Consider the following 17,696-nt stretch of genomic DNA (forward strand, 5'->3'; position numbering starts at 1 on the left):
GGGAGGCAGAAGTTGCAGTGAGCCGAGATCATGCCACTGCACTCCAGCCTGGGCGACAGAGTGAGACTGTGCCTCAAAAAAAAAAAAAAAAAAAGAAATTAATAGAAGAAACAAAATTATATATATATATATATATAAAAGCATATATACAAAAACTACCTAAGCATATATAAAAACTAAAACTGGAAAAAATACCCACAAAAAAATTAAAAAGGCTACCCTGGCAGAAGTTTAAATAACAAAACTCTAACACGAATTAAACTAATCAAGAAATCAACCCTTCATTAAAAACTTCACATGATGACCCTGTGAAAATAATTTCAGGAACATAAAAATAAAAATAGAAAAATAGAAACCTCTTAAAACCACCATATATAAAAACTTGAGTTGGCTTTAAAAAAAAAAAAAAAACTCTGAAGAGCACTTTCTAATGAAAATCTACCAATGTTGGCACAAATGTGATTTAAATATTGTTTTCTTAAATATGAGGACAGTAAATCATTCATGTTAAAATTAAATATCAACAGGATCAATGCCAATGCCAAAATATTGTGTACTCAAATATTCACTGGAAATGGAATTATCTTTTAAATATTACTTTTCAAATAATTCCTAATAACAATCCAAATACAACGGCAACATAATATAAGGGCAGTATTCTTTCAGTTCTCTGAAAATAGTATCAATTATTATTTGTATAACTTAGTAAATGTTCATATAGTGGTTCTCGAACCACAAGAATCCCCTGAAGGACTCATTAAAAATTCCAATTCTGGACCACAGCCCCAGAAAATCTGACTTAGGACTAGTGTTGGATCTAGGAATCTGTATTTTTAACATGTATATTGAAATAATTTCTTTTTTTTTTTTGAGACGGAGTCTCGCTCTGTCACCCATGCTGGAGTACAGTGGTGCGATCTCGGCTCATTGAAACCCCCGCCTCCCAGGTTCATGCCATTCTCCTGCCTCAGACTCCCAAGTAGCTGGGACTACAGGGGCCCACCACCATGCCCGGCTAATTTTTTTTGTATTTTTAGTAGAGACGGGGTTTCACCATGTTAGCCAGGATGGTCTTGATCTCCTGACCTCATGATCCACCCACCTTGGCCTCCCAAAGTGCTTATGCAGTCAAGAATAACATCCTGTTCTAAAGATGATCCTCTCTATTCAAATACATCCTAGGGAGAAAGAACAAAGAAGCAGGGAGAGGAAGATATAAAGACTGATTACAAACCTTTATATGCTGGAGCAGGGGGTGCTGTTGCCACTTTCCTGACTTTTGCTGTTACTGAGTTATCAACATTAACAATCATTACTGGATGGTCAATATGACCCAGCTTCTGACCCTGGCCATTTGTTTCTTCTGAGTGTTCCCACTGTTTTCTAATCCGTTCCTTAAGTTTTTCCAGTTTGACATCATGTTGTCGCCGCTTTAGAATATCTAATCTTTGGGAATTAGAAGTACTAGTAGAGGATGGAGAAGAGTCAGTTAGTCGTAACACTTTTGGATCAATATCATGGGCCATGTTATTCACAGAAAGCTTCAAATTGTTCTCACTTCCTTTTGTTCTGTTAGGCATTTCTTCTTCAGTTCTCATAGAAGCTCCCATCCTAATCAAACATTCAGAACTTTGCAATGCATCAATTGCTGGTCGATCATTTAAAAACCTAACAACTGTATCATTGATGACAGATGATTGGGAGCTCTCAAAATCACAGCTCCGTATATTCCGTTCTTCTCGACTGCCTATCATCCAGTTACCACTCTCACTCTTTTCTTCATTAACATCTACACAATATACATCCTTTGACTCCAGATGGCTGGAACTCAAATTGGAAGGTGCACCATGGATTTCCCTACAATAAAAAATAATAAGTTCTGTGACTATAAGAAATAACATATTGTATAGTTGAAAATTGCTAAGAGTAGATTTTAAGTGTTTTCACCACAAAAAAAATAAGAATATGAGGTAATACATGTTAAATAACTTGATTTAGCCATTCCACAAGGTATACATATACCAAAATATCATGTTGTATACTATACATACAGTTTCTACTTGTCAATTTTAAAGCTAAATCTTTTTAAAAGCTTTTCATAAAAGTACAAAAACTAGTCAAATGGAAACCAGTCATACAAACTGAATGAGAACTCTAAGCTAGCATTAGAAACCAAAAAATAAAAAGCCTAGAAATTCCAGTAAGTTAGAGATTGCAAAATAACCATTAGTAATATTATAACTCAATGCTCAATACCCCCTCTATCAAGTAAAATGGCAAATAATCTAAATAACAATCTGCATATTATAAAATAAGAAATATGCAAAAGATATGTAGAGAGATTTCCTAAGAACTCCAGAAAACAGGATTATAACCTGACTTTGGGTATTCACTTGACATTTGTCAATAAAATGTGTTATTTGCTACTCTATAAAATCTTACATACCAGGGAAAGAAGTTCTCAAATACTGGCATTTCATATATGTCACTTCTAAATAAGGAACAAAATTAATAAATAGACTAGGGGTAGAAATATAGTGGAGGTACAATAAATATTTTCCTCCAAATAAATGTGGTTAGTAATGTTAAATCTCTTAACCACAAAGTATTTTTTGGCAGCTTCAAACTTTGTAAAGCATATCTAGAAAATCAGGAGTAAGCAAAGAAGGCTGGGCAAAGCCAAAGTACCTCTCACAAGTCCATATTCTCTGCTCACAGAAAACACTACCAAAAATCTTCCTCCAGAGACTATTTTTATTTTACATGTCATTCTAATAAGCCTTACTTTAGATTTATTTTATTTATTTATTTATGTATTTATTTTTGAGAAGGATTCTCACTCTGTCACCCAGGCTGGAGTGCAGTGGCATGATCTCACTCACTGCAACCTCTGCCTCCCGGGTTCAAGCAATTCTCCCGCCTCAGGCTCCCGAGTAGCTGGGATTACAGACGCGTGCCATCATGCTTGGCTAACTTTTCTATTTTTAGTACAGACGAGGTTTCACCATGTTGGTTGGCCAGGCTGGTCTTGAACTACTGACCTCAGGTGATCCGCCTGCCTCGGCCTTCCAAAGTGCTGGGATTACAGGTGTGAGCCATTGTGCCTGGCTGAGCCTTATTTTAGGAAAGCAGTTCATGAAAAGGGAGGCTAATGAAGACAAATGTTTCAGCAGTGAGAAGAGTACATGAATCATGAAAAAAATAGTCAAGAAAATTATAAAACCAGACATAACAACAGGCTGGACCTGAATGTCTGAAACAGCAGCCACTAGCCACATGGGCTATTGAGCACATGAAATGTGGCTAATCGAAATTGACAGCTGCTGTAACGTAAGTTACATACTGGGTTCTAAAAATTTAGGAATGTAAAATATCTTTTTTGTGTGTGACCACTAAAAATGTTGAATGTGTGGCTAACATTAATGGTTCTATTGTATAGCAATGATCTGATCTAGGGCATTTCAGGTAAAAGCATAAAACCCTAAATACTACAAAGATTTTTAAAGCCACGATAACATAACATAGTAACTGTTTCTATTGAGATCATATGAGCATGTGCATTTTTCTAAGAAAACAGTCTACAGCTGGCTGGGCGCGGTGGCTCACGCCTGTAATCCCAGCACTTTGGGAGGCCAAGGCGGGTGGATCATGAGATCAGGAGATTGAGACCATCCTGGCTAACACAGTGAAACCCTGTCTCTACTAAAAATACAAAAAAATTAGTAGGGCATGGTGGCAGGCGACTGTAGTCCCAGCTATTCGGGAGGCTGAGGCAGGAGAATGGCATGAACACGGGAGGCGGAGCTTGCAGTGAGCCGAGATCACGCCACTGTACTCCAGCCTGGGCAACAAAGCAAGACTTGGTCAAAGCGAGACTCGGTCTCAAAAAAAAAAAAAAGAACAGTCTACGGCTTTTGTCAGATTCTCACTGGGGTCCATAACCCAAAAAACTTTAGACCCTGTTCTGAGTGGTTGATTTTGAAAAAGATGGGGATCGCCAGGTGTGGTAGCTCACAGCTGTAATCCAAGCACTTGTAGAGGCCAAGGTGGGCAGATTGCTTGAGCCCAGGAGTATGAGACCAGCCTGGGCAACACAGCAAAAACCTGTCTCTACAAAAAATATGAAAATTAGCTGGGAGTGGTGGTGCTTGTCTGTAGTCCCAGCTACTCTGGAGACTGAGGTGGGAGGATGGCTTGAGCCCAGGAGAACAAGGCTGTAGTGAGCTGTGATTGGGCCACCGGACTCCAGCCTGGGCAACAGAGTGAGACACTGCCTCAAAAAAAAAGAAAAAAAGAAAGAGATGGGGCTGTGAAATCAGTCCTAGAGACTGAGGCTAAATGTGATTATTTTCACTGTATTAACAAGACTGCAACAATTGACAGTTAAAATAATTTAGTTCTAAAATTAGCACATGCAAAAAATAAAAACATAAAATGGTAGGTTACATATCATGTCCCACTCTCAAAAGAGGATAGAAAATTAACACCCCGCAACAAAAAGTAATTTCATACAATCTTTCTTTCACTCACTCATTAAATATTTACTGAATACATATAAGGATGTTCAGTATACAATTCCTTCAACTTTTCTGTAAATTTGAAATTTTTCCTGGTAATAGGTTAGGAAAAAGTATTTAAATATTTAGTACATGCTAGGCATTAAGCTAATGCCATGAGAGTAAGATTTACACCCTTAGATAGACTAATGGGCAGATATGGAACCAAAACATAATGCCACCTGAAAATGTTTTAACAGAGGAAGCTACACAGTACTTTGGGAGCAGAGAGGGATGATGAACTAGGTTGGGAAAATGGGAGTGGGGTAGAAATAGATCTGGCCATTTTTCCCAAAGAAAGTAATGAGTTTTAAGTGAGGAATGGAATCCACCAGGTGGAGGGTATTCCATTCACAGCTATCCTCTGGGTATTTTTTTCTTTTCTTTTTTTTTTTTTTTGAGACGGAGTCTCGCTGTGTCGCCCAGGCTGGAGTGCAGTGGCGCGATCTCGGCTCACTGCAAGCTCCGCCTCCCGGGTTCACGCCATTCTCCCGCCTCAGCCTCCGAGTAGCTGGGACTACAGGTGCCCGCCACCACGCCCGGCTAGTTTTTTGTATTTTTAGTAGAGACGGGGTTTCACCATGTTAGCCAGGATGGTCTCGATCTCCTGACCTCGTGATCCACCCGCCTCGGCCTCCCAAAGTGCTGGGATTACAGGCTTGAGCCACCGCGCCCGGCCTTTTTTTCTTTTCTTAAAAGATACATAATTTACAGGCCAGCCGCAGTGGCTCACGTCTGTAATCCAAGCACTTTGGGAGGCCGAGGCAGGTGGATCACCTGAGCACATGAGTTCAAGACCCCCCTGGGCAATATGGTGAAACCTCCATCTCTATCAAAAAAAAAAAAAAAAAAAATTAGTCGGGCATGGTAGCTCGCGCCTGTAAGTCTCAGCTACTTAGGAAGCTGAGGTGGGAGAATCGCCTGAGTCCAGAAGGCGGAGGTTGCAGTGAGCCATGATTGTGCCACTGCACTCCAGCCTGGGCAACAGAACAAGACCTTGTCTCAAAAACAAAAATCCATAATTTACATACTTCTAAATGTAAAGTAGTATTATTTGCAGGAAGAACACTGAACATAAATATGAAGTGAGCAACTCAGTCTCAATTCTGATAATGATTATGTCTTTAGGCAAGTTGCTTAATATCTGTGTGTTTAGAGATTCTGAACTTCGATTATTCTTCTTCAAACTTTTCCCTTCTTTTTCTTAAACTCTGAACTTTACCCAGATTATACCCCTGACCTTCTTTCTATATTTTTTCCAGCCCTTCTAGTGCTTCAATACTAGTGATAACTCCCAGATTTATATTCTCAGCCCTGACCATCCCACATACATTCTTACCCAAATTTTTAAATGCCTACTTAATATTTCCACCTAGATAATTCAAAATTGCATCAAATGCAACATATTAAAAATTGAACTGACAATCCACATCCATCTCCCAACGTATGTAAAATTTAAGAGTACAAATATATACCTAGAACTACCAAGTATCATCATGAAACTTCTTGATTTGTGTTTAAAACACACAAAAAAGCTTACAAATGAAACAAAAAAAGGCCCAGTGTTTATTACTTATTAATATTTGCCATACTAAGAATATGAATGCACTGAAATCATTAGTAAAGTGTCTCTCAAATACAAAATTCTGTAAGTTTATCAGTTGAATATCTTAAGCTATGTTAACAAAAATGCAAAGCATTTTATATCATCTATACTATCAAAATTCTTACATCAATCTAAGTTGCTGAAAGCCATTGGCAACAAAATAAAACAACAAATCAACTCATATTCTCAATAAGAAAGGAATTTTATGTGACTAATTAATGCTCCCCTCTCAAAAAAGAAAAAAAGTTAGCAGTATAAAGTTCACTATATAAAATAAATGATCTGAGTTATTAAGAAGAAACAAAAAAGCCACACTTCCAGAGATGGAATAATTTGTTTCTAGGAAACATATTTATTACAATAAAGGTGGCCTGAGGCAACTATTACTATTTCTTTCCCCTTGAATACTTATCTGTAGAAGAGGCTACTGCAGTCAGTATTTCATGTTTGCACTATCTTTTGTAGCCATCTTTTGTGAAGAATGAAAAAGGTAGTAATACTACAGTATTACACTATTTCACAACCAGAGTGCTGTAAAAAACTCAGAAAACAAAGTATACTCTTACTGTAAATATTACAGGCTAAACCTATTTGATACCTTTTTTTTTCAATACTAACCTATAAGAAACCAAAGGTTCACGAAATTCCACATGATTATTTTTCTTCACATTACTCTCCAGGGTGGTAGCTCTGAGAGGACTACGAGATTTCTCTTTTCGTGATTTAGAGGATTTGGAGATTGGAGCATTAACCCAAGAATCATCCAGGTATCTACCATCTGAAGGAAAAGGAAATCTGTGAGAACATATGATATAAAATACAACTGCCTCTGAATTTGGCTGGTATCTTAAAAAAAAATTAGGTATCTATTATTTCTAAGAGTTGGATATTATATAAGTTATCTCTAGTATCTCTAGTTGGATATTATATAAGTAGATGAAAAACATTCAGGTTAAATTGTTAAAGTAACTCCATTGATAGAGAAATTATATTCTGAGCAAACAATGCAAAATAAAATTCTACATATAAAATTTATTTTTGTCATGGCTCTCACTTAAAAGAGAAGTATCAGATACAACCTAACAAACTGCCAGGTTAAAAAAAAAAATCTATCTATCTATCTATATAAATATTTATATATATAAATATATCACAGTTTAGGTAGAAAGTACTGACCTGGAGGTTTTCACCCACCAATTAAAAAACCACAGAATGGCCCAGCATGATGGCTCACACCTGTAATCCCTGCACTTTGGGAGGCCAAGGTAGGCGGATCACAAGGTCAGGAGTTCAAGACCAGCCTGACCAACATGGTGAAACCCCATCTCTTCTAAAAATACAAAAATTAGCCAGGCCTAGTGGCACAGCTACTCAGGAGGCTGAGGCAGGAGAATCGCTTGAACCTGGGACGCAGAGGATGCAGTGAGTAGAAATCACACCACTGCACTTTAGCCTGGGCAACAGAGTGAGACTCTGTTTCAAAAAAAGAAAAAAGAAAAAAAAAAAAAGGAAAGAAACCACAAGATCAAAATACAAAAGGTAACCCAAGAAAATATTTGCATTGTATCATTTTATAACAGTCACCATATGAAAGAGATTCCATTTATGATTTTAAATCCCAACAAAAATATACATTTTATTAAGTCAACTAAATTTCATTTCCAAAGCACTATTTATCTGTGAATTTAAAAAACAAATCAGACATACATAACCTCAAAATGAAACTCATCGCTAAAAACAAATGAAAACTCATTGTCAAGGGTGATGTAATAGTGCTAAAGTCCCTGATCAAAAGATGGTGAAAACACCATCTACAGTCACTGAACATGAGGCTATTTCATAGCTACCCAATATCAAAAGAAAAAGATTAAATGCCAGTGTCTCTGACAAAAAAGCAAGCAACACGAGACTATAAGAAGAAATTAAACTGAAACAAAACTACTACATCAACAAATTATATTTAAGGCAGAGTGTGGTAGCTACACCTATAATCCCAGCACTTTAAGGAGTCCAAGATGGGAGGATTACTTAAGGCCAGGAGTTCAAGACAAGCCTGGGCAGCACAGAGAGACTTTGTCTCTACAAAAGATAAAATAAGATTAGCCAGGTGTGGTGGCTAGATCTACAGGCTATACCCCTGTAGATAGAGCTGTCTGTTTTTTCAAAATTTATATTTAATATATGTATATATTTGGAAGTAACTTCATACATACCTTTTCTACTTATTTTTCGGGTAGCACTTGTAGAAGACTTCTTGGTATCCATGACAGAATCACACACAGCTGTACTTGTAGGGGCTACTTCTAATTTATTTTCAATGTGTCTCAGCTAAAGTTTAAATACCATCACAAGACATAAGTTAATTCCGTAAATAATCCACCATCAATTTACATGGTTATTTAAAAGTATATTGCCCGATACCTTTTTCCAAAGTAGAAAAAAAACTCAGGAATGCTTTCTTAAAATATTTGTTTTTCATCATTTTTTACTTTAGCTGTAATAATATCTGGCATAATGCTCCCCAAATTTAGACAAGAAAAATCAGTAAGATTCTGAAGAATATCAAAGAGTTTTCACTTGATATGCTGACCTATTTTTTAAATTGTTTAGTAAAAAAAAAAGTAGTAAATTATCTGACTTTTTTTTTTTTTGAGACGGTCTTGGTCCATCATGCAGGCTGGAGTGCAGTGACATGATCTCGGGTCACTGCAACCTCCACCTCACGGGTTCAAGAGATTCTCCTTCAGCCTCCCTAGTGGCTGGGATTACAGGCGTGCGCCACCACACCGGGCTAATTTTTGTATTTTTCATAGAGATGGGGTTTCCCCATGTTGGCCAGGCTGTTCTCAAACTCCTGACCTCAGGTGATCCACACGCCTCGGCCTCCCAAAGTGCTGGGATTACAGGCATGAGCCACCATGTTCAGCCAATTATCTGACTTTATATGTGACATACCATTATGCAATATATCCTGTGCATTTTACACACAAAAATGAGTAAAGAATTATTTACCTGGACCAAAATTTAGGACTATAAGTACTCAAACAGCCACTGTGTTTTACAGTTTTATGTCTATAAAATAAGTTTCACAATAAAGAGAAAATATAACTCTGCAATATAAGTCAACTTTTGGTTATAACCACCAATGTTCTCAATGACTGAAAAGCATTTTTTCCTAAATAGTAAAATATTACATGCTTATAAGAAAAAACTAGGAAAACAGAAACAATATAAAAAATAAAATTAAAATCATCAAAATTCCATCACATATAGACACTTTATATAAAATTTTGATATATCTTCCTTCAGTTTTTTTTTTTTTTTTTGAGACAGGGTCTCACTCTGTCACCCAGGCTGGAGTGCAGTCACATGATCTCAGCTCACTGCAACCTCTGCATCCTGGGCTCAAGCGATCCTCCCACCTCAGCCTCCCAAGTAGCTGAGACTACAGATGTACACCACTAATTAGCCCAGCTAATTTTGTATTTTTTGTAGAGACGGGGTTTAAAATTCAGAATCTGAATTTTAATAAGCTCCCAAATGTCCAGGTTGATCTCGAACTCCCGAGCTCAAGTGATCTACCTGCCTCAGCCTCCCAAAGTGCTGCGATTACAGGCATGAGCGACTGCACCCAGCCTTCCTTCAGATTTTTGCATCCCAATGCATTTTAAAAATTGGAATAATTTTTGATATACTAATAGTTCTACATTAGATTGTCTCCCCTACTTATATTCCTTTATCATCCTTAAATGTTCTTCAAAAACACCCAATAGTTTTGAAAAACAACTATTAACAGTTTAACTCTAAATTAGTTTAGCACTAAGTTAAACTGGTGGATAAAAACTATTTCTATACTATACAAAATATAATGCTCAGGTAGAAGAGAGAGAATATATATTGCTACATTCATAGGGCCAAAATACGACTCTGCATTGGGACCAAATCTAGGTTATATCACCTTTTCCAGATTTATTTTCAAACTAGTTCTAAAGATTAGAGGACAGAAAATATCACTGAAATACTTAGTAAAGAAGTAGGTGATTCAAAATCAGATGGTATAGAAAACAAAAAAGGGTATATTAGGAAAGTAATTTGCCCAGAGAGCAAATTAAAAAGAAAAGAGTTTCCCTTTGAATGAACTATTTGCATCACCTGCCAAACTTGGATTCCTAAACTCTAGACAAGATTGGCCAGAACACAAATGGGAACAGGTTGCCCACAGTCATTCTTCTTCAGTAGTAAGAGAAAAAAAAAACCTATTATTGCCACAAAAAAGAAGTAACTCTTTCAACACTGTTATTCAACATAGTACAGGAAGTCCTGGCTAGAGCAATCAGACAACAGAAAAAAATAAAGGGCATCCAAATTGGAAAGGAAGAATAACTCACAGTCCATTCAAGAAGTTGGTTTCCTTCATTTCCTCCCTAACGATGAGCCTTCTACATAGACAAAGCCACTACCTTCATCCTCTGTTTTAAATTTTTCTTTCTTTCTTTTTTTTTTTTTTTTTTTTTTTTTTTTTGAGACAGGATCTCATTCTGTTGCCCAGGCTGGAATGCAGTGGTATGATCACAGCTCACTGCAGCCTTGAGCTCCCGGGCTCAGGTAATCATCCCACCTCAGCCTCCCGAGTGGCTGGGACCACAGGCGCATGCCACCACACCCAGCTAATTTTTGTACTGTTGCAGAAATGGGGTTTTGTCATGTTTTACAGGCTGGTCTTGAACTCCTGGGCTCAAAATGATCCTCCCACCTTGGCCTCCCAAAGTGCTGGGATTACGGGGTGCGCCACTGCATCCAGCTTAAATTCTCTTTTCCACCTACCAAGTGAACAAATTTATTAAAGGTGAATGAACAGTACAAATTATTATTATTACTGAGACAGGGTCTTGCTCTCTCATTCAGGCTACAGCGCAGTGGCACAATCAAGGGTCTCTGCAACCTCAAAGCCTCAACCTCCCTGGGCTCAAGCAATCCTCCTGCCTCAGCCTCCTGAGCAGCAGGGATTACAGGTGCACACCACCAAGCCTGGCTAATTTTTGTCTTTTTTTGGTAGAGACAGGGCTTTGCCATGTTGCCCAGGCTAATCTCAAACTCCTGGGCTCAAGCTATCTACCCACCTCGACCTCCCAAAGTGCTAGGATTACAGGTGTAAGCCACCACAACCAGTTAATTTTAATACTTTATACGCCATGGTGCTTGTGCTCCTAATCCCTAAAGTAGTATCCTGTTTATTACTTTACCATTTAATAGTTGTCATTTATGTTCATTTTATAATATACAGTGTGTGTGTGTGCGTATATATATATATATATAGAGAGAGAGAGAGAGAGAGAGACACTAAGAGAGAGAGAGAGAGAGAGAGGGGATCTCTTGAGCCCAGGAGTTCAAGACCAGCCTGAGCAACACAGTGAGAACCCGTCTGTATAACAAAAAATAAAAATAAAAGTAAATTTTAAAGAACAGTATGGAAAAAATTTTAATCTATTCAATCATAACAGGAAATTGATTTTCATCTAGAAATAAATAAATGGATGCTAAAACTACTTACAGCAGCCTTGGTTTGAGAAAGTGCATCCCACGATGTGGTAATATCTCCTGGGAAAAAAAATGATATTTACTATATCAACCAACCAGAATCTCTGAATTAGACCTCAGAATCTGAATATTAATAAGCTCCCAAATGCACTCAAAAGTCTGAAAACTACCTTATTAGGCAGAACAATTCCTCAGCAAATGCTTTATTATATTGAGTCAAAATGGGTTTTTATCTATAAGATTATTAAGCCAACATTCCCAACATATGGTTTAAAGGTAAATAGACACTGCTACCATTGGACTGGCATTTCCACTCACATCTATATCAGACAGCTCCAAAAATAAGCAGCACCCTCAGTTTACCCCAATGAGCTGAACAAAAATTTTATATTGTACTATATTTTATAATACAATGTGAGAAAGATTAGAAAGCTACTCCAGATTTTGATCTACCAGTAAAAACATAGGTAAAATCCATTCAGTCTTTCAGATAACAACCCTTCAAATAGTTTAAGGTCATGTATTTTCCATAAGTCATCCTTCTTCAGGATAAGTATTTCCACTTCCTCCAAATACTCTTCATATGACTCGATTTCCAGATCTTTCACAAACCCAATAATCTTCCTCCAGATGTACTCTAGTTTGTCAATCTCCCTCAAAAAATATCATGCCTTAAAATTACCTCTAATGCATTATTTTAAAAAGAATTCAGTGAGACTCTTACTATTATTATCTGTAACCCTGTAAGTCTGTAACTATATTGGGGCTATACCATTTATTGAAATTAGGCCAGAATTTCTGAAAAATTTTACATATACTGGTTCATTTTAAAAAAGGATTCCTGCTTTACAAAACAGTTTACCATAGGATGCTTTTAACAAGAAGCACCATGTATATTTAAAATATAAGAGAATTTAAAAATTATTTATCCACTTTCTATAAATCAAAGCATAGGTATAATTTTCATTTATTTATTAGACCAAAATGTAATACACATGACCTAAATGAGGTATTAAGTTACCTTTAAAAAAACAAAATCATACCTTGAACAGTATCCTTGCTTTGAGAGTTCCTTGGATTTTGTAAAGGCACCTCTTTTGATTTGCTGCTCCTCATCCTGCCAATTTACCTGCAATCACATCAGCATTCACTGAACATCAATCTTATATTATTTTTCCTCAGAAAAATAACTCATTACAAATTATATTATGACTACTTCACACCCATTAGGATGTAAATAGGACAGGCTACTATCAAAAACACACAAAATAGTAACTGCTGGCAAAGATTTGCAAAACTAGAACCCGTGTGTGCTGTTGGTGGTAATGTATAATGGTACAGTCACTATGGAAAACAGTGTGGCAGTTCCTCAAAAAAGTAAAATTAGAATTACCATAAGATCCAGCAATTCTACTTCTAGATATATGATACGGTTTGGTTCTGTGTCCCCACCCAAATCTCACCCTGAATTGTAATCTCCATAATCCCCAAGTATCATGGGCAGAACCAGGTAGAAGTAATTGGATCGGGGGGCAGTTTCCCCTATGCTATTCTCATGATAGTGAGTCTCATGAGATCTAATGGCTTCATAAGTATCTGGCATTTCCCCTGCTTGCACTCATTCTCTCTCCTGCCACCCTGTGAAGAGGTGCCTTCTGCCATGATTGTAAGTATCCTGAGGTCTCCCCAGCCATGTGGAGCTGTGAACCAATTAAACATCTTTTCTTTATAAATTACCCAGTCTCGGGTAATTTATAGCAGTGTGAGAATGGACAAATATAGTATACAACCAAAAAACTTGTGGAGGCTCGAACTATTTGTACAACCATGTTCAAAGCAGCATTATTCATAGTAGCTAACATGGAAGTAGCCCAACTATCTATCAACAAATGAATGAATAAGCAAAATGACATTTTTATATATAATAGAACATTATTGAGCCTTAAAAGGAAGGAAATCTGATATATGATACAACATGAAAGAATCTTGAGGACATTATACTAAAGTGAAATAAGCCAATCACAAAAAGACAAATACTGTATGATTCCACTTATATGAGACAGTAAGAATAGTCAAAATCATCGAGACAGAAAGTAGAATGGTGGTTGCCAGGGGCTGGGGAAAGAGATGAATAGGAGTTACTGTTTAATGGGTTTCAGTTTTGCAAAATGAAAAGAAGTCTGGAAATGGATGGTGGTGATGGCTGTAAAACAATATGAATGTACTTAACACCACTGAACTGTATAATTAAGAAATGGTTGTAATGGTAAATTTTATGTTATGTATATTTTACCGCAATAAAAAAATGAAAGGAAAAAAATTACGTCACAACTCAAAGGGAAAGATCATGATCTGCCTATGGTTAGACAGCTTAGTGATAAGTCATACTATATTTTCCTATGAATATAGAGGAACTAGTCTCTTATAAAAATCATGTAACAACACAGAAAGTTTGAAAAATATAAGAAGAAAAACTCATTACTCCCTAAATCCTAATACGATCATTAATAAATAATTTTATTACTATCATCACTGTAACTTCAATTTTGTGCCCTACTTTACCTAACTGCTGGACATTTGTGGTGGTTTTAAAACATATTCAAAATTTGTTTCATACTCCTTTCTTCAAAATGTGGAAATTAATTATTCTCCCATTGAATGTGATGGGACTTAGAGACTTATTTTAAACTAATATCACATGTGATGAAAGTGACAACATGTGACTTCCAAGACTAGGCTATAAAACACATTCCCTTCTCTCTTTATACCTCAAGGATCCAGGTGTCATGTCCTAAGAACAGTCAAGCAATCCTATAGATGTCCATGTGGCAAAGAACTGAAGCCGCCTGCCTACAGTTATGTGGGTGAGCTATCCCTTGCAAGTAGATCCTCCAGCCCAAGTCAAATCTTCATAGGACTACAGCTCTACCTGACATCCTGACTGCAACCTCATGACAGACACTGAGCCAAAATCACCCAGATAAGCTGCTCCTGAATTCCTTACATACAGAAAGTGTGAGATCGCAAATGTTTTGTGTTTTAAACTGCTTAAATTGGGGTGGGAGGTTATGAATTACACAACAAGAGATATCCAATACAATATTATGTCCCATTTTCTCTTCTACAAATAATACTGAAATGAACATATTTGTATCTATGAATTTCTGCTTATTTGGATTATTTATCTAGAACAGTATCTGCAAAGTGTGCTAAAACTGAACGAAAGAATGTGAAGAACATGTTGCTCTTGAAACACCATGTCACTGAAGTACAATGGGTCTTCCAAGAAGGGCCTACCCATTTCATAAATATCTCAATATTATCTATTCTTTCTACTTTTGCTGATTTAACAGGAAAAAAATGTACGCTTTAATTTGAATTTGGTAGATGCTAGCAGGATAAAACGTTCTGCTCTATATCTTAACCTTAGTGCTTCATTTGTGAATTGTCTTTTCTATCCTTTGCCCACTTACCTACCAGGATCTTAATGTTCTTCTTATCAAGTTGATGAGTTATTTGCCTTACAAATATATTAAACCTGTCATATTTGATAAACATTATTTTCTCCACTTAGTTGTATGCAGAGGCAGTACAGTATGTTGAATATTAAAAACACCAATTTAAATTTAAGAAAAATAAGGGCTCACCTATTAGGTCAAAATATGTAAAACTAAAAGGTATGGTTAATTTTTAAGGAAGTTAATTTAATCTGATTTATCAGAGTAAATAATCCTGACTTATAAATGTTCCTAGAAAACACCTCAAAAATGTTCTAAAAATAGGGTTGGGCACAGTGGCTCACGCCTGTAATCCCAGCACTTTGGGAGGCTGAGGCGGGTAGATCACCCAAGGTCAGGAGTTCAAGACCAGCCTGGCCAACATGGCGAAACCCAGTCTCTACTAAAAATACAAAAATCAGCCAGGCATGGTGGCGCACATCTGTAAGACCGGCTACTCGGGAGGCTGAGGCAGGAGAACTGCTTGAACCCAGGAGGCACAGGTTACAGTGAGCTGAGATCACACCACTACACTTTAGCCTGGGCAAGAGGGCAAGACTCCATCTCAAAAAAAAAAAAAGTTCTAAAAATAAAACTTTTTCATAGATTATAGAATATGGCTCTAAGAAAAGTAAACAAGTTTTCTGAAAATAGAGGAGCATGGTAGAAAAACAACATTTTATCAACCATAAAACTTTAATCTGCCAACACAGTTTAACAAATTAACTCATTTTGGCCTGGTGCAGTGGCTCATGCCTGTAATCCCAGCACTTTGGGAGGCCGCAGCAGGTGGATCATGAGGTCAAGAGATCAAGACCATCCTGGCCAACACAGTGAAACTCCGTCTCTACCAAAAACACAAAAATTAGCCAGGCATGGTGGCAGGTGCCTGTAATCCCAGCTACTCAGGAAGCTGAGGCAGGAGAATTGCTTGAACCAGGGAGTCAGAGGTTGCAGTGAGCTGAGATTGCACCACAGCATTCCAGCCTTACAACAGAGTAAGACTCTGTCTCAAAAAAAAAAAACAAAAACAAAAACAAAAAATTAACTCATTTTCCTTTTGATAAAAATATTTTTAATCTAGCCAACTGAAAAATTAAGCAAACATCAGTTATATTACTAGAGTATCTGTCAATGATTAGACAAAAAATTTCTTTGGGCAGACATCTTTTTGCTTTAAAACTAAAATAAGTGCTGAAATATACAGTGATTATCAATTTTCCAATAGAAAGGATAAATAGATTAAATAATCAAAAACTACATATGTGTCCACAACCTCTATGTCTTCTTAGCTAACACTAAGGCTGAGACAGTATAAATGAGTAAACGAGAAAATTTATCTGCTTCAAAATAAATACCCTATTAATGGGCAATCATCTTTAATATAAATGACTAAATATTAGAAGTATGACATTTATGTAAAAGTTCATACTATAATTATAGAATATCTCCCACTAATAATGAGACTGAATTACATCTACATGCAAAAAGATAGCTGAATATCACAAACATGTTGTGAAGAATGCCAGAAACAAGAGTAAAAACCATATAGTTCCATTAAATAAAGTATAAAATAAGCAAAAGGAATCTACAGTGATAGAAGTGAGGACAGTCATCACCCTTGAAGTGGCTAGAGAGGTGGCTGAAATTGGAGCAAGGAAGTGCTGCTAATCTTCATGGATTTGGGTGCTGATTTCAAGGGTACGTTCAGTTTAAGAGACTTTATCAACTTGCACATTTATGTGCTTTTTCAATGTATATTATACTTCAAAGGATTTTCAGATAACATGAATTATGTCCTGTTTTAGGTTGCAGTAGTGCAATCAGGGCTCACTGCAGCCTCAACCTCCTGGGCTCAGGTGTTCCTTCCACCTCAGCCTCCCAATAACTGAGGCTACAGGTGCACACCACCATGCCCGGCTAATTTTTTTTAAATTTTTATAGAGATGAGGTCTCACTATGTTGCCCAGGCTGGCCTCAAACTCCTGGGTTCAAGTGATTATCCCACCTCAGCCTCCCAAAATGCTGGGATCATGGGTGTCAGCCACCACACGCAGCCTATAATTATAGTTCGTTTTTTTTTTTTTTTTTTTTTTTTTTTTGAGACGGAGTCTCGCTCTGCCGCCCAGGCTGGAGTGCAGTGGCCAGATCTCAGCTCACTGCAAGCTCCACCTCCCGGGTTCACGCCATTCTCCTGCCTCAGCCTCCCGAGTAGCTGGGACTACAGGCGCCTGCCATCTCGCCCGGCTAGTTTTTTTGTATTTTTTAGTAGAGACGGGGTTTCACCGTGTTCGCCAGGATGGTCTTGATCTCCTGACCTCGTGATCCACCCGTCTCGGCCTCCCAAAGTGCTGGGATTACAGGCTTGAGCCACCGCGCCCGGCCTATAATTATAGTTTTAAATCAGTTTTGTGGTATCTATTCTCATGAAGCACCTCAATTTGCCAATAACCTACCTTTTAAATCTTTGGTTATCCCATGTCCTGTAAGTGAATATTT

General features: G+C 37.2%; 1 protein-coding gene across 1 annotated transcript in view; it reads right to left on the reverse strand.

Moving 5' to 3' along the window:
• The window catches only part of CEP350 (centrosomal protein 350), a 133,299-nt gene extending 116,036 nt beyond the window's left edge, over positions 1 to 17,263 (reverse strand). The window contains exons 1-5 of the mRNA XM_050793928.1: positions 12,744 to 17,263; positions 11,714 to 11,760; positions 8,376 to 8,490; positions 6,781 to 6,940; positions 1,235 to 1,857 (exon numbers count right to left, since the gene is read on the reverse strand). Of these exons, the coding sequence (XP_050649885.1) occupies positions 1,235 to 1,857; positions 6,781 to 6,940; positions 8,376 to 8,490; positions 11,714 to 11,760; positions 12,744 to 12,816 (1,018 nt within the window). The 5' untranslated portion in view covers positions 12,817 to 17,263. The remainder of the gene's footprint in view (positions 1 to 1,234; positions 1,858 to 6,780; positions 6,941 to 8,375; positions 8,491 to 11,713; positions 11,761 to 12,743) is intronic.
• Between the last annotated feature and the right edge of the window lie 433 nt (positions 17,264 to 17,696).

The sequence above is a fragment of the Macaca thibetana genome, chromosome 1 (assembly GCF_024542745.1).
Source record: "Macaca thibetana thibetana isolate TM-01 chromosome 1, ASM2454274v1, whole genome shotgun sequence".
In the NCBI taxonomy this organism is placed as follows: Eukaryota; Metazoa; Chordata; class Mammalia; order Primates; family Cercopithecidae; genus Macaca; species Macaca thibetana.